General features: G+C 53.2%; 1 protein-coding gene across 9 annotated transcripts in view; it reads right to left on the bottom strand.

Annotated features, from left to right (window-relative positions):
- Positions 1-237: 237 nt before the first annotated feature.
- Positions 238-17,413, bottom strand: part of UBE2F (ubiquitin conjugating enzyme E2 F (putative)) — a 59,910-nt gene continuing 42,734 nt past the window's right edge. For 8 of the 9 annotated variants that reach the window (XM_019629379.1, XM_019629428.1, XM_019629397.1 and 5 more), the window contains 5 exons: positions 9,503-9,573; positions 7,746-7,803; positions 5,373-5,405; positions 3,861-3,923; positions 238-961 (listed from right to left, as the gene is read on the bottom strand). In XM_019629379.1, coding sequence (XP_019484924.1) covers positions 911-961; positions 3,861-3,923; positions 5,373-5,405; positions 7,746-7,803; positions 9,503-9,573 — 276 coding nt within the window. In that variant the 3' untranslated portion in view covers positions 238-910. Of the gene's footprint in view, positions 962-3,860; positions 3,924-5,372; positions 5,406-7,745; positions 7,804-9,502; positions 9,574-14,914; positions 15,176-17,413 lie in introns of those variants that run through there. The other variant, XR_002122429.1, reaches the window with a different exon arrangement.

The following is a 17,413-nucleotide window of genomic DNA, read 5'->3' as shown; positions in this document are numbered from 1 at the left end:
GCTAAGTCGTGGCCCAGCGGCTCTCATGATGCCTGCACAACACCCAGCACCCGCCGGTCTGGCTCCAGCCAGCTCCCCAGGCATCATGCGGGAAAGGGAGCCCTGCCTTTGGTTGTCTCAAATCATTCAGCTCTAGCTTCAAAGGGTTCTAAAACTTCCTTGTCCAGTCTGGCCCTGAAAGCAAGAGCTGATGTTTAAAAGCCCAGTTCTTGCTGCATTTGGACAGAAAGAATAATGTGTCTTTCATATTTTCTTTGTATTTCTCTTCAATAGTTGCTTGACCCAGTATCTTTCTGTCTGCTCTATACAATGAAGATACAAACTAAATGAGAATAGGAAAAAAATAATTAAAGCATTAAATTGTACAAATTACAAATCTGTTCCAAAATATACTTACATTAAATAAAATATGCGTTTCAGTAAGAGATCTACAGTGAACGACTGCATTCCGGAAGCTTCACGACACCGAGGCAGGACCACCAACCGTGGGCGGAGCTGGGAGTCTGCGTCCAATCACGGTTCGTCGCGGGCTTCTTCTCGCCAATCGGCGAGCTGCACGGAGCACGTCATTGCATCACGAGTGCAGGGAAGTGATTTGGGGGGACAAGGGGCAGAAGCAAACTCTAGCTCCAATTCTGAGTTCATTATAACTTCTCACGGATCTCAACAGCCTGTACAGCACAGTTTCAACAAAGTAAGCGCGTTAAGGGAAGCAGACAACTCTTTAGAGCCCAGACACATTTTCTTGCTGTTTATGTGGAATCCCGACTACAATGGGCGGTCGTGAAGAGGCGGCTCCTCCTCCGACGGCCCAGCGGGCTGAGGGGGCCGAGGGCCGGGGTGGAGGCGCCCTCTGGGGGGGCTGGACACCCTTCCGACGCACGGTCCGCGCCCTGCAGTCTCCCCTCTATCATCTGGCATAATGCTTGATGTAGTCTTCCACTTTGTTCCGGAAGTCCTCCTGCGGGGGCGGGGGTTGGGGGAGAAGAGGGGCAGCGAGTCAGTGAGGAGGGAGCGACACCCCAGGGACAAGAGGGATCCGCGGTGCTCGGTGGGAGTATCAGAGGCCCGTGGAGCTGGCACGAGGCCGGGTGCCCACTGTGAGAGGCACAGGGTGCCAGGAGGGCTGGGGTGGGGACAAACACAGAAGCTCGGAGCACAAGGGATCCCAAGGCCCTTGGTTTTGCAGATGGGGGGGTGAGGCCCCCTAGTGTGTGTGGTCACGGTCCCCACAGCCACACCTGTCCACAGGACTGCACTCAGAGGCTCGCACGGCGCTCGGCCAGTCACCAAGATGGGCTGCGCAGAAGCACGGCGCGCCTCTAGCGGAAACTCTCACGCGGTCCCGTTCACAGGGCCCAGCGCCATCAGCTCCTAAAGGGCCACAGCCAGAGCTCACAGGTCGTGAAGCCCCCACAGGCACCCCACCCGTCCTGCCCTCAGGACCAAAGGTGCCTCTGCTCAGCCTTAATCCCCTCTGCTCTCCTCACCTCACCCAGGATAAAGCCCGGAGGCCTGGCCTCCAGGGAGCCTCCCCAGGCCTCCTGCCTCCCCTCCGCTCTGCCAGAGGGCACAGAGCAGCCCCACGTGAAGACCACGGACTCTGGAGCCAGACCGCCTGGGTTCAACTCTTCAGCTCTGCCCCTTCTTGGCTAGTCTCTCATCTTCCTCAGCAGCAAATCAGGAAACCAGGAGACCCTCCCTCATGTTGTCAGAACATGTGCACTCTGGGGAGTACGTGGGATGGAGCCTGGCACCAGGGAGGGCCACTCGGTGTCGCTGCTAGTGTCACACAGCCCTGTCCTCCTGCTCCCTGCTCCAATCCCATGGCCTCGGAGCCCTTCCCTGAACACCTGGAGCAAATTCCCGCCTCAGGGCCTTTGCACTGGCTGTTGTCACTCTGGGATACTGTCACCTGAGATCCACTGGGTTCACACCAGATCTCGGCACATCTTATCAGACAGGCCTTCCCCAGCAGCCCACATAAACAGCACCCGCCCCCCCCCCAGGCCTCCCTGGCTCCCAGGCCCCGCCTCCCGGTATCTGCTCTTCCAGGCTTTGCCTCCTCCCACCAGAGGGTACGCTCCACAGGGACAAGGGACTGTCTGTCCACTGCTCTCTCCTGAGCGCTGCGCACCTCACCTGGCACTCAGGCCACCAGTCAAACTCGGGATGAATAATGAATACAAAATAAGTGGAAAGTTCCGTAACCGTGATCAGCACACGGGTGGGGCGAGGCACGGTTCAGAATTCGTGCGGAGGCATCCCTGTTCAGAGGGCCTTAGGTCCCTCTCACCGGCTAAGTTTATGAGCTGTAAGTCGGTCGCCGTTTCGGACAATCTATAGCATCTCCCTCCTCAGCTCTGTAAGAGCGCTCCCTGCCATGATCACGTTCGGTCCTTGACACGGCTTAGTCCACGAGGGCTGCCAACCACCACAACACTGAGTGTCAGCAACCACAAGCGGAGTCACAGAACGAGTGGTCCCAGAAGAGGCGGGCCCGGGGGCACGCAGGCTCGGGCTCGCCAGCACAGTGGCCAGGCCAAGGCTTGGCGAGGCCCCACAGCCATCCAGGGTGGCCAGAGGCTGAGAGCTGAGCTGACGCGGGAGCCGTGAGGGCAGGTTGAGGGCGTGACCGTGACCAGAGCCGGCTCACACAGGGGCACCCGGCCCGCTCAGCAGGACGCTGGCCTCCTGTGCCCGACCAGGAGCGTCCACTGACCATCCAGTCCCAGTGCACGCCTCACTGTTCCCTGCGGTGCCCGTCAAACGGTCGGTGGGTCCATGCAGGGCACAGGCTGGGCGGCGTGGCTCTCCACCCTGAGGGGCACGTCTGCCCACCCTCGGGCCCACTAAGGCAGGGCTGCTGCTCCTGGTTCAGGGTTGTGGGGACCGCCACACAGCAGTTTAAAACGCCCCCCACTCTGGCACACAGGTTTTACATAAACAGAAGCGATGTTCTTAACCATAGTTAGGGCCAACCTGGTGACTTTTAGGCCATTACCTGCTCCGAGCAGTGTCAGCAAATCCAATAGTCAGGTGCTGACTGCTGGGGGTGGGTGAGAACTCGCAGGGCATCCCCATTAGGAAACGAAATGTGAGGTCTAGGACGAACCAAGTCCGTGCCCTCTGCGGTCCACGACCCAGCATGGCCCCAGGCGAGGCTAACAACCGCTAAGAGCCCCGCCCCCGCCTCACAGAGCCCGCCCAGGCTCCAGCCCAGACCCAGGCCTGTTGGTGGGCTTTGTAAGGATGTGTGTACAAAGGATGCCTACTGCATTATTGTTTGTAGTTGGGGGAAAAAATCTATGGGAAAAACCTGAGTGCCTACCAACACGAGAATGGCTGAAAAAGCACCGCAGAACCACTTTATGGAATATGGACCAGTTCCTGAAACGAATGAGCGATAGTTTATGCAGCGACTTGGAGAGAAATCGGTTTAAAATAAGGAATTAAAGATTAAAGTAATGACTACGATCCCAGCATGCTGGGCCCAAGCCAAACGGGTGTGTAGGTGCATGAACGAGCTCACGGGCGGGGGAGGAAGGGCCGCGGAGCCTGCTGGGGCCCGGCGGGCATGGAGGGGGCGGTGCCGCTCCGTCTCCCCTATGGACCCCTAAACTGCCGGGGTGATGCAGCAGTCGCCTGTTCTAAATCACTCGTGTTAAATTCTAGGACATCAATCACATCTAATAAAAACATGTCTGTGTCACCTTGGGTCAAACACTTTACTGAAACCACTCCCATTTCTTATAACACATTATTTATACATTGCTTCAAATTTTGTAGTTATCTAATCAAGCGATGAAAATCACTTTTACCAAACACAGCAACCTAGACTATTGCTGGTACTAGCTCACCTTGTCCCTCAAGTGATGTTCTGCAGCTTCAATATTCAGTGGGTCATCAAAATTCAGAAGATCCTTAAAGAGAGAAACTCAGTGAAACAATGGAAGGAATCGCCCTTTCTGCTCTCATAGGTCTTCATTTTATGAAGCAGGCTACTGAAATCTATTCAGGAAACCGTGTAACAAATGAGCTGGAGCATTGAGAAATTCTATTAAGAACTCAAGTTCTTTTACGTGAGAGCACTGAACTTGACTGGAAGAAGTGGGGGTACTGCTTCTATGGAATCGTACAAAGTTGGGTGAAAATGGAGGAACAGCCATCATACTCATTTTTAATGCTGTTTCGATAACCGGGGAATAAAAAAACCCACTCTCGTTACAAGCATTTCTAAATTAAAGTCCCATTTCCTTTTCCTTAAGTTTCCCTCCTTTATTTTGTTCTCAACAACTTTGCCTTTGTAAGCCTGTCTGCAGCCCCACAAGTGACACTTCACTCACTTAAATGAAAAAGCCCCAAACTGAGGCTGGGAGAGAACTGTCCGACGGCCTTGCACCCTTGGGCACTGCCTTCCCATGGGGATTGAGGGGGGTCCTGAAATCAGGAAGTGTAGCTTTGCTGCTTGGATTACAGGTCACCTGGTGACATCAGATGACACAGCAAAGGGAGGTGGGGACTTAGGCATCTAATTCTGAGGCTCTGAGGCTTTTATTTTGCAGAGACAAGAACACTGTGGCCTCAGGCGACAGGAGCACAGCAGCCCCACCCCAGGGGACTGAGCTGCGCAGGACGCTGCCCCTCCAACAGCCCGCTGTCCTGTGGGCTGCGGATGGGCTCCCTTTCCCAGAGGGGGCTCAGGTTTTACCAACAGTAGCAAAGCTTTTTATTTTCCCTAAAGACAGGTCCCGAAGTTTATTTCTTTTAAAGCTTTTATGATCATAAAGTAAACACTCAAAGGCACAAATACTATATTACAAAATCCAAGCATCAGCTTTCAGCGGGGCCTTCTGAGCGTCTCACCACACCCCTTCCCGCTGTTTTCTGGGGACAGTGAACTTCGTTAGCAGCTCATAACCGACACGAGAACGACTATAAGGTCCTGGGTCCATGAAGAGCCTAAAGGTCAGTGACCACACAGTCCTTCACCCAAACCAGGCCACCTGGCAGTGAAGACGGCTGGTGAGCGGACAGAGCGGCGCTGGGCCAGCTCCCGCCACAGGACCCGCCGCCCACAGGAAGGAGGCTAATGCAGTGGCTGTGGCTTGCCTGCAGAGGGCGGAGGCAGCCGCTCCAGCAGGACCGGGTGGGAATGCTGGCTCCCACCCTGAACCTCCCCAGTGACCTCCCCAGGTGTCATTCCAAAGACCCTTCAGTTCCATCTCACCCTTCCTCTGACTCAAAGTGCAACAGAAAACGGGCCAGTATGTACCTGGTGCTGCTTTACCCTGTGTTCCCCTTAGTGTGAGGTTTAAAACCAGCAGCCGGGGGAATCAAAGAAAACTCGGGATTTGGGCCAATATACTTACAGTAAACAAAGAGTTCAATCCCCAAACAACATCCTGAGGAAGAAAGAAGAAAACAGGTTTCAGGCTCCTGTGCACGCCAGCATTTAATCCACGTATATACACAGAAATGTGCGTTGTGCCACGTCGGTATTTGCCTTCAGCACGCTTTGTTTCTCCCAAGACAGAAAACCAAACAATCGCTCTTCAATATGCCATCAGCCTGGGAAGTTCAGAGATGAGTGGTCCCAGGTGTGAGCATCAAACCAGAGACTAGAGGCTGCCTCCCGAGACAGCCGGGCCCACGGGCCGCGTGTGCACAGAGCCCGCCCTCCCACCACTGCTTAGCTGTCACTACCAGACATAGCTCAGACTTCTGGTAGTGACCGTGAAGGTGAGCCCTGCTGTTTCGGCCTCTGCTGTCTCTTGGGGATCTTAGACAAGCTAATCGCCTGTCCCACTGAGACTTAATTCATGCTGCATTAGTGACTTCAAAAATCAAGGAAGACTCACTTTTTTTTTTAATTCAAAGGCCAGAAATTTTCATTAAAACTGAAAACGTGCGATACGTGTGTGGCTGCATCACAGACTCCTTCTCGGCCTTCCTCTTCGTCAGCTCGGGTTTTATTTTGGACCTATTCTCATTTGCATTCGATACTCTGCTGGTTGACAAGTTAATGGCCCCTCTCTGCTTTCCCCCATCCATCCACCCCTCTATCCGTCTGTCCACCCTTTTGGTGTGAGCCAGGCCTGGGGCCAGAGCTGGGATGAACATCACTCTTGGTCTGGAGGGGCGCAAACAGATGGGTGTGTCAGAACTTCCACAGACGTGTCCCCAGAGGACGCACCAGGCAGGACAGGACGTGGGGCACTGCCAGGAAGAGGGGTGGCGGCGGGAGCTCCTTCCAAGTAGAAGGGTTGCCGGTACAGAAGCTAAGTCCCAAGACACGTCCAGGCGTGGTGGGCAGCACGGGCCAGACTGCCCATGGCAGCAGACACCACACCTCGTGAGAGCCACCGTCATGACCACAGTGTCCCCCGACTCTGGGACAGGCCCCAGGCCCCTCCCCCCTGTTCTTCCCCCAAAGTGCCTACGTGGTGACACCCAACACCTGACAGTCCTTTCTGGCCATGGCAGTGGTCCCATGAAGTGGACATACAGAACGGGGCCTGGCCCCAGGCCCAGCGAAGTCGCCCGCTGGGCCACTTTGACCCACGCCCATCTCTCTGGCCCCAGTGTCCTCTAGGGGCAGTGATGCTGCCATGTGCCCCCATCCTCTCCCGAGAGCTGGGGGACGGGAGCGAGGGTGGTCCTAACGGATGAGGTCAGGTTTCTGCAGTTCTGGAGGCAGGGCCCAGGCCTGTCAGGCCTGCCAGGCTCTCCCCGGTGACCCGAGGGACAGCAGCAGGCATCATCTCCGTGACTGGCCTGTCTGGTGTCAGCGCGTCTGGCACAGACTCACACGTCTCAGTGGTTTCAGTAAGGACGACCTTCATAACCCACGCAGGACTGACAAGGTGACGTGTGGGGAAGTATTACACTGGAGGAGAGGGAGAGGGGAAGACGGCACACATGACGTGCCAGCCAGTCCTCAGAGCTTCACCAACAGGCTGACCTGGGAGGACAAAGTCACCAGGAATGACGGGTCTGGTCCAGAGGGCTGATTCTTTGTGTCGAGTCGGGCTGAAGCGAACCCAGCCTGGGCGAGTGCTCTCCTGGGCGGTTCTGGCCCAACACCAGGCAGGGCAAAGGCTTCGACTGTTTGAAAACGTCCCTTTAGTCACCAACGATGGCAAAGTCAGTGGCTGTCTACTAAGTGCTCACTACCCAAAGTGCTGACTGTGACTGATAAAAAGGCCCGGCAACACGAAGAGGCTCTGTGTCCTCCAGGGGCCATGAGGGAAGCCCTGAGAGGAAGCCGCAGTGAGGACCTCGGGTGGGCGCTGGGGACCGAAACCAGCTCAGGCCTCTGCTGCAGATGCCCCGGTGGCTCCCCTGTCCACTCCCTGCCCAGGAAAGGGCCCCAGCCTCAGGGCACCCCTCCTCTGTGCAGTGTGACTCGCACCTACCCCTTCTCCCTGTCTCCCCATTCCTGGCAGCTCCCCTCAGCTTTAGGGGTGAGACAACTCTCACAGGCGGGGGGCCAGCAAGAAAAGAAGAGGCTGTCGACGACCCAAAGCACAGATGGTAAAGGGCTATGGGGACAGTAATGACCTGATGCTGTCCTCCAGCCCGGCCCTGACCAGGCGAGCGCTTGGCTCAGCGGTCCCTGGCGGGGGGGAGGAGGGAGCGGGGTGCACCTGGCCACTGGTGGGGACAGGACAGACAGGACATCGCAGTCCCCACAGGTGGCTGGTCACCAGGGCAGGGCTGTGGTCAACAGCATCGCAGCCTACCTTTAACGTCCGCGTGGGAGCCCAGCCAGTGCCGTCAATCGAATGTTCTCTCAGTAAACTGCAACAGACACAGAGGCAGAGCGGTCAGCAGGGAGCAGCCTCTGGCCACACAGGGCACAGGGCTGCCGAGGCCGCCGCCGAGGGTGCCTGCCCGCGCGAGGCCTGCGCCGTGTGAACGCCTCTCCGCCTGCGCGGCGGGGCACCTGCTCGCGTCCGTGCGCCTGTCCTTTCTACTACAGCACGTGGGCCTCCCATCGCAGCCGGCCATGGAGACCGCACGCCGGGCAAAAGCACGCTTCGAACAGAGCACTGGAGAGCGTCGTCAACTTAACAATCGGAAAGTGAGGGCGACAGCAATGACAATGGGAGCAAGTGCCTCTTAAAAGCTTCCCGTTTGTGCGGCAGATGGATGCTAAACTCACGTGATGCCTCAGCACCGCGAGGGAGGTGCGTCACCTCTCCGTCCCACAGCTGTTCAAAACTTCAGGATAAAAGCGGATTAACACAAAATTCTAGATGGCGCCCCCCTGTGGGTGGGGGGACTACGTCCAGGGAAGGTCACACAGGCTTCGGGGGTGCTGTGAGGGGCTATTTCTTAGCTGGACCTGCGTCATTTTCATTACTGTTCTACCAACTGTAAATACACATTATAGAATCATATGATTACTCCATACTTTGAAAAATGTGTCAGCCGGTTTCCTTCCGGCGCAAACCCCGTCTGGCATTGCTGGAGGAGGTCCCGCGGGGGCTCTGCTCAGCGCACGCAGCGCGCCCGCCGCCCCCTGCCACCACGCTCCTAGTGTGAGCCACCTGTCTGCACCGACGCTCAATGCGCCCGCGCACTCCTTCATGCTGAAGGTAAGGGCGTCATGAAGGAAGTAACCCAGCTGATCTGATATTGTTTTCTTTCGTATTTATCATCATAAGGTGGCTAAACCTATCACTGATTTCCCCCAAAGGTCTTCGCCTTTTGTAGCAAGCCACCGTCTGCTGAATTCCCGTTGTACTTTGCTAGTAATTTGATCTCTCAGAAGGCAGCAAAAGCAACAGGAGGAATTCTCTCTCAGGACCTAATTCTGCCGGAGGCAGGGGACGTGAGCACAGGTGAAACGCCCAGGGGAGAAGGTGGACCAGGGCCATTTATGCCCTGAAGCTGAGGCTCACGAGTCTTAAAGTTTCCATACTTACCAGGCAGATCCTTAAAGGGAAGATGCCTTTAAAAGGTACACGCTTCTAAAATGTACTTTAAACTGTCTATAAAAAACAAGGCTGGTATGAAACAGGGGCACCACATACAGAACGAAATGGGAGAACGGGTGCTGACTGCACTTGTACGGAAGAAAAAGGCAGCTACGCCAGGAGCAGTCAGTTTGGACACTGCCTGCCTTTCAAAGGTGACGGGTGTTTACTAAGAGCAGAGAACTGTTAGGCAAAGACGCCCTCTGACTTCATCAGGGATATCTTTCCCTCTCAGCTCCATCAGCCACGTTGGGGGACCCTGCCTTTCAAAGAACAGAAGGGCCCCCAGAGGGAGCACCCTGGGCAGGCGCAGGCTGCACTGACCACACGTCCACGGCCACCATTGGGTGCCGGAGGCCGCAGGTCTGGTGGCCCAGGCTGGCAGGCCGGGACCACTGCGCCCCCAGAGTGCAGCCCAAAGGCCCAGGGTGCCAACCCTCCTCATCTCCTCGAGGAGAAAACAGGGTGAAGAGCCTGGCACCCACACATGCAGGGGGCAGGAAAGAAGAGGGACTCACCTCAGACATATTTCGCCTGTCTCTGTGATGTTGGGGTGCCAGATCCTGGTCAAGCATTTCACTTTGGGGGGCTGCAACGCAGAAAGAGAGAGAGAGAGAGAGAGAGAGAGAGAGAGAGAGAGAGAGAGAGAGAGAGAGAGAGAGGGAGATCACAGGCTCGCCTGATCACGCCGGTCCAAGACCTAACCACACCGCATCTAGTCCCCCGTCCACTGCTTCCTCGGCATTCAGATGGACTCGCCAAGTGTCTTCAACCTCGGATACCGGCTCGCATCACCCACACAGGAGTCCTCACCCTGTCAGCCTCACCGGTAAAGCCCACTGCGCCCCTAACAGAACCCTCTACAAGCCCAAGGCCTGACGGGCGGGGCTGGGGGCTGGGCCAGGCATGGAGTAGCCCCACACTGCACTCCAGGGGGCCCTGCACCCTCCAGGCCCCAAGGCCAACCCGGAGCCTCTGCGCTACGTTGCTCAAAGTTACTGCTCCCCGCAGTAATGGCCCGTTTCTGAAGAGGCTACTGCATTTACTTTCCTAGATGCAAGTCTGAGTCCACTTGATATTTAAAGGAGGGAGAGAGGATGAGAAGGAGTAGATAGCAATGAGCATCGTTTATGAGCAGGCACGTCTGCATAAAGCTCTTCTTTTAAGATCACTATTATAAAAGCAATCCGTATTCATTTAAGAAAAAAAGACCACAAAAACAAAAGGAAAGGTATATTTATATGTATAAAATAACCCCACCCAGAAATAATCTCTATCACGCTAAAGTACATTTTTTTGAGCCTCTTTTCTACCCCCCTCACCCCATCCACACACACATGTGCAGGCACATTCATTTTTCTTATTTTTCCACATTTATGTTTGTCACCATGTCAGACGGCTTCCAGCTCTTGCATTTCCCGGTAGAAAGAGCTGCACTTAACAAGCCAGCTCCCTGTTACTGGGCATTGATTGGGTTGCTTCCCGTTTTTACTGCCATCTGCTAAGTGAATGCCTGGCCTCCGCTCACATCTGCAGGAAACACCCCTGGGAGGAGGCCAGGGCACTGGCTGCGGACACAGCACAAGGGCCCGCTCCTCCAGGAAGGCCGCCCGCCTGCCCCAACCTGCAGGAGGGGGCCCTTCCCAGTCCTCCTTCCACGGCGGGTCTCCTTGGTGTGACCCGCTTAAGTGTCTCACAGAATCTCACCAGACATATCATCTCAGAGCTATTAAAGTGACAACCTTTTGTCACAGAAGGGCAACATGTTCCCAGTTTATTATTGGCACTAATTTGTACTTGTGATGTTATTGTGAGGTGTAGCGGCTTTAGAAAAAAAACCTTTGTAATCAAATTGTTATCTTCACCATCCAAATATTCACCTGTACTTTCTCTAGTATCCCAATAACTTCATCTTTTATTTGTATAAAACAAAAACTTTTTCAGCACTCTCATAAATTTTCTTGCTGATTTCAAAACACCATGACACTGAGAGGCTCCATAAAATGATTTCATCCGACTATGCAAATGCAGGTGTCCGAGGATGACAGTTAGGTTCAGAGTGAGTTGAAGTTAATTTAATATGCTCTAATTTGCTTTTCTACGAATGGGAATGTCCTTGACAGAAAGAATGCTAGGACATCTTCATTTCCGGCGAGGCCTTCAGGCCAAAGAGGGAAGGTAGGTCAGGCCGTATAAATCTCTGGGTAACTGAGTAGTTACCCCCGCGACAGTGGGCACGAAGCACCGACTCGGCATCTGAAGGGCCCCGGGACTCCATTTCCCTCCTTTCTGTGGAGTCCCCGACGCAGGTCACCGGCCGGGCACTCCCATCTCCCAGTGTCTGACGGCCTTTGCGCCCTCGCCTCCTGGCCCTTCACGCCTTCCGTAGTTAGAGGCTGACACAGACGCCTCCCTTGTCAATGGCCCCCTTAACTGCGATCCCCAAAACAGAGAGCAAACCTCTGCATGAGAACCGTGGACCCGGATCCTGACACACTTTCCAAACTGAAATGTTTTTGGAGACCCCTGGGACCCCACCCCCAAAGTAAGACAAACAGGAGATTCCCAGCTCCACCTTGTACCTTGAGGGCTGGCACTGCCATCTGCCCTGTCACACAGTAAAGACTGTGGTAAATGACAAACACTGTGCTGAAATCAGTGGGGAAAAGGGGTTCTTCAGTGGACAACCGCTGACCGTTTGAAAAATATGGTGAGGTATTTTTTAGAGCAATAAACATAAACGGTGCAGAACCACGAGTCCTGGGAAGAAATGGGGGTGAGCTACTGGAGTCTGAAGGCCTGTTTTCACCATTTCACAACATAAAAAACTTGTGAAGGAAAAGTAGGATGACTGCAGTGGTGAAGCACAAACTCTTACAGAACAGCAGCAATAAGAGACAAATGAAAACAGGAACGGATTTATAGCACAGCTGAGAAAATTAAAAGAAAAGTTTCACGTAATTTCTATGTAAGAATTGTTGTAAACAGAAAAACAAAACGCCAACAGAAAAAAGGGCTAAGCACACAACATATCATAAAAAAAACACCAACAGCTAATACGTAGGGAACATATTTAACATCCTACTTAAGAATAAAAGTGCAAATGACAATTAGATGCCATTTATTTCCTCCCAAAATGGCAAAAGAAAAAACCATGAAAACACCCCGTTTTGGAGAGGGTTCAGGAAAAAAGAGAATTCCCAGCACTTATGGTGAGGTCGCCGAGTGGCATAACCTCTCTGGAGGGTAACCCGACAGTATGGATGAAAAGCCTTCGAATCAGCATCACTGACTCCACACGTGTAATTCCCCCGCTAAGAACCGCCCCCCAGGACAGAGGCAGGCACACGCGCCTCGGTCGGGGATGCGGCTCACAGCCCCGCCTATCACAGGCTCAGCCACGGTAGCCCCGCAGGCCTGGCCTGAGTTTGCCTGGTCTGTGATCTAAGCATGGTTTTACATTTCTAAAAGGTTGTTTTTTAAAATAAGGATGTGACAGAGAGCACATACAATCCACAAAGCCGAAAATATTTGGCCCTTTACAGGCAGTCTTGCTCATAATATCAAAAAGCTGGTCAACCAGTGACCAATGATGAGCGATTGGTTTGAAACCACAACACACCATACAATGGACTGCAACTTGTTAGTAACACGTGATTCCATGTGACGGACATGACAGCATGTTCATCATATAATGTGGAACCCCGTTACCAAGGTGTGAGCCCACCTGCATGTATGACTGTACAGCGTCTGTTAATGGTGACCATTTGGGGGTGGAGAGATGACAGGTGATCAATATTCTATTTTTGCACAGCCAGTGTTCTCAGTTTCCTACCAAGTATAATAACTCGCATACAGAGGAGAGGGGCGAGAGGCAGTTCAGGCTCTCTTCCTTCTGGAAACATGGCGGACGGCCCTTCCTTACCCGCTGTGGGGCTGGCCATGGCCGTGTTATGTGATTGGCTATGTTACCAATAACGTGAGGGGATGTCACACGGAACCTTCCAGGAGGAAGCTGATATCAGAGAGCGAAAAGCCGGGTTCCTTTCTCTTACTTCAATGCTGTTTCCTCCAACCGCTTAAGACCGACATGCCATGGGAGCAACGCGAGGCCTGGGGACTGTGTGACTGCAGCCGAGCTACTGGCGGCACCAAGGCTCTACTCCTCCTCCAGTGTCCCCTCACCCGGGGTGATCCCCATTGCCCGTCACCAGGCTGGCTCGTCACTGTTTCTGTCTCCTGGGAGACTGAGATTCTTAAAAGGCCACTCGACCTCATCTCTAGCCTGCAGTATCTGACACAGAACCAAGCACATTTCAGGAGCTCATGAAATGTCACTAAATCATTCCAGCCAATTTCTAAGACTGAGAGGGACAATGCACGCTTGAGGCTCTCAGGTCAAGTTCAGTTACAAAACGCCAAAGAGCCAAAGGACATTTTGAATTTTGAATTTTAGCTGCTGGAGTACAGGGGTGTGTGTGTGGGGGTGGGGATACCAAATAGGTGTTTTCTTTCTTTTAAAGCTTTTTTTCTAAAATCATCATTTACTTCACTGATGAAATGTTTTTCAGATTCACAATCTAAATAACACTTTAATTGCAGGAACTATAATGTAAGTGTTAGGAGCTAATGAAGCACAGAAACCATACAAGTTATGGGATAACGACAAATGAAATGAACCCCGAGAGGGCGCACAAAGGCCTGTTGGGCTGACCTGCTGAGAACTGTCCGAGTCTCCTGAGCCAAAAGAAACACAGACCCCCTCAGATCTTCCTCGCAGGCTCTCTGCCCACACGCCATGACCTGTGTATTTGCACATGGTGGTTGAATTTGCTATGGCACAGGTGTGTAGGGGCAGAGAGCGTGCCAGCCACTGACAGCGTGTAGTGCGTGTGTGTGGCAGGCCCTCTGAGCCCTGGAAACAGAGCATAATTAGGACACCCCCAGACGCGTCCTTTGGGGAGCTAGAGTCTAGTAGGAAGAGGTGCTAAGGAGAATTATGTAAGTAAAGATCAACTACAAGAGGCTGTATCGATTAAGCACTATGCCTCATGGTCTCCTGGGGACAGTGGCACCCCCTACTCCTCGCCGTGAGCTCATGATCCTCTCTGGCCTGTCAGTGAGCAGCTGCACCCCCTTAGCCTGGAGGAGGCAGAGAACATGGGCAGGCCTGGGGGAGCGGGGAGTGGGCAGTGACGGCAGGGCCCGGACAGCAGGGGATGGCCTCTCAGAGCTTCCCGGCTGGACAAGGGGTTTTACTCCTGATGAAATCAGACCAGCCCATCATTTAGAAATTTTCTAGGGCCGGTCAAGTGGCGCGTTGGTTAAGAGCTGGCTTGGGGCGCCAGCTCTGAGCAGCAGGGCCCCAGTTCGGATCCCACATGAGGGAGTGATGCTGCGCCCTCTGCAGCTAAGATGGTGAACAACAGCTCGACCTGGAGCTGGGCTGCTGTGATTCCACCGGCGACAGCATAAGCTGCAGCCCCTGCTGCAGTGGGTTGCCATAAGCTACCGTGTGTGGCCGGCAGCTTGCGTGAGTGGCCAGCAACCAGCGTGAGCTGCCAAGAGCCGCTGTGAGTGGCCGTCCAGAAGCCGGTGACCAATCTGCCTCACCCGGGAAGAGCGTAATGATAATACCAACATGGGCCAGTGAAGCGACGTCCTCCACAACTAGACTGAAGAACAAAAGGACAGCAACTTGTCTGTTCCCCTCCCTCAATTCCCCAATAAAATCTTAAAAAAATAAAACATAAAAAATTTCCAGACAGAAACTGCAATATAAAAATGTAAAATCATTACAAATCACCAACTAATACAGGAAACACGTGTTTGAGGCCCAGTGGTTTCTAGCCTGTTTATTCCGCATCCTGCCTCGCAGTTTCTTGAAGTCACACAGGGAAGGAACACTATTACACACATTTTGTTATTACCAAGTGGCCACGGGGTGAGGCGGGCAGCTCTGGACAAGACTCAGCTCCGGCGACCGGACCGTCTGGACCGGCCAAGCTCACTGGGCGAGTTCTTCACCTTCCCGTTGGGAGCCCTCGCTTCCTGACGTGTAAGGATATGAATGTGAAAGTCACCACGGAACGACTGGAGGAAGCCATGAGGCGAAGCGAATGGAAGCACCTGGAAGCTCTCACAAAAGTCTGTTCCTTCCTTGCTTTCTCACGTTCTGTCTTCTTCCTGTACTGGGAACGAGACTGCTCCTAAGTGACGCCTCACGTGCTGGTAACAACGGCTCTCAGATGCCTCAAGGCTCATGTCGCAAGTTCACCAGCTTATGTTAAGCAACTCCCCAGGCCTCTGCCTCCTCAAAAAACTCACTGCTTTTCCGAAAAGACTGTCATAAACTCACCACCCTTTCATTTTAACATCCCTCCGATGTGTAATCTAGAGAGAAGGCTTGTCCAGATAACTTAAAAGTATGGAATTTTAAGTCCTGTATGCCTGGCTGTTTCTCAAAACCATCAAAACAGCCCCCAAATTCTAAATATCTGTACTTAATCCAAACCTCTCGAGCTGCCTCTCAGCTGAGGGAGTACGTGTTTCAAGCCCGGATTCTCAGTTTGTGATTAGGATAATGTGGAAAGTCTCAGCCGGGAGCTGAACAGATGGACAAAGACCTGAAATGCATATTTTCCTGCCTGCTTACAAATTAAATTTGTCTTCTGTTTTTCAGATTGCTAATTCTTACCCATCCTCATAAATTGCATTTCAAAAAAAAGTTTTAATGTAGTAGCCCAATAAAGATCAATTTCCAGGCCGGCAGAGTGGTGCGTTGGTTAAGAGCTGGCTTGGGATTCCAGCTCTGAGCAGCAGGGCCCAGGTTCGGATCCCACATGAGGGCCAGTGATGCTGCGCCCTCTACAGCTAAGATGGTGAACAACAGCTCGACCTGGAGCTGGGCTGCCGTGAGTCGCTGGCGACGGCGTAGGTTGCAGTGAAGTATCCATAAGATACTGTGAGTGGCCGGCAGCCAGCGTGAGCTAAGAGCTGCCGTGAGTGGCCGTCCAGAGGCCGGTGATCGATCTGGAAGAGCACAATGAAAATGCCAACATGGGCCAGTGAAGCGACGTCCTCCACAACTAGACTGAAGAACAAAAGGACAGCAACTTGTCTGTTTCTCTCCCCGCAATTCCCCAATAAAATCTTAAAAAAAAAAAATCAATTTCCATTGACAAAGGTTTGGCTTCAAACAAAAAAGTGTTGCAGCCCCTGAACTGTACGCTGGCGATGGGGGTGGGTGGGCATGATTCCGCTTATCATATAATGGGGAGCAGTCACTGCAGGTAAAGTAATGGGGCACATGGTGTCCCCAACATCCACGCCTCAGGCTAACAAGGGACTTAATTTTACCATCAGACTTTCCCTTCCTCTTTCACAGGCCTAGAGGAGGTTGGGAGACGGGGGGGATGTGTATATATCCAGCTACTCATACAGTAAGTAAGAGAGCGGGGCACGTGCCAACCCCGACAGTCCAGGGGGCCTGCACAGCCCCCGGTCACACCTTCCCCCTCCCACTCTCCCTACTCAGGGTGTGAGGACTTGTTCAGAATCTTCAATGGCTTCTCACTGCTGAAGTGAAAATGCTCAACAAGCCCCTGGGATCCGAGTGTTCTCACTGTGTCCCCAGCCCCAGCCCCGATTCCTCACTGAAGTTGCTCTGGCCAGTCTGCCACACAGGCTGCCCATTCTCGTTTCCGTACCTGTGAACACAGTTCCGGAGGCGCCCACGTCGCCTAGAACACCCCTTGGGATGGGCCAGCCCACATGAGGGCAGCGCCAGCTGTTTCTCCGTAGGAGCTAAACAGCCCGACCGCTCCCCAGAAGGGAATCTTTTCCTCCTCTGAGTCCCCGTCCACTAGCTTCCTGTCACTGACCGCTGTCTATTTCTATTTACCACTTTTATCATCTTATGAGAGATTTCTACACTCTCTCTCACCTTCCTAATGGTCAGTAAGCTCCTTAAAAGCAAGGACAGAATGTGACAGTGCCTGGTATAATTACTCCCTGGAAGGGTCTGTGAGGGATTACCATGTAGCTATGGCTATACATTACTTACAGGTGAAAACTACAAGTCATTATTTCCTAAAATTCTGAAATACACATTTTACACACTTCTGGAATTCTGGTATTATACCATAAACAAAACTACATTTTTAAATAAAATGCTGTTTTCTTCAGCCAGAGTTTAACAAGCAAGGCTGATGTGGAAGCCACGGGCAGTTCACAGTGAAGGTCCCGCTCTGGACGGCCACCATGACCGTGGCAGAGCTGAGTCCCAGTGCTGACCGCCCGGCACGTCCTCACAGACATTTACCGACCAAGTCACTTGCTAAAACTCTAAACACCGCTGCCGAGTGACATCGCCCATAGGAGTATCGGCAACTTCACACTCAGTCCCAAGTCTGGGGACGTGGGGGGTC

This window comes from Hipposideros armiger, unplaced genomic scaffold (genome assembly GCF_001890085.2).
Source record: "Hipposideros armiger isolate ML-2016 unplaced genomic scaffold, ASM189008v1 scaffold_17, whole genome shotgun sequence".
Classification (NCBI taxonomy): Eukaryota; Metazoa; Chordata; class Mammalia; order Chiroptera; family Hipposideridae; genus Hipposideros; species Hipposideros armiger.
This window is presented reverse-complemented; position numbering and strand designations above follow the sequence as displayed.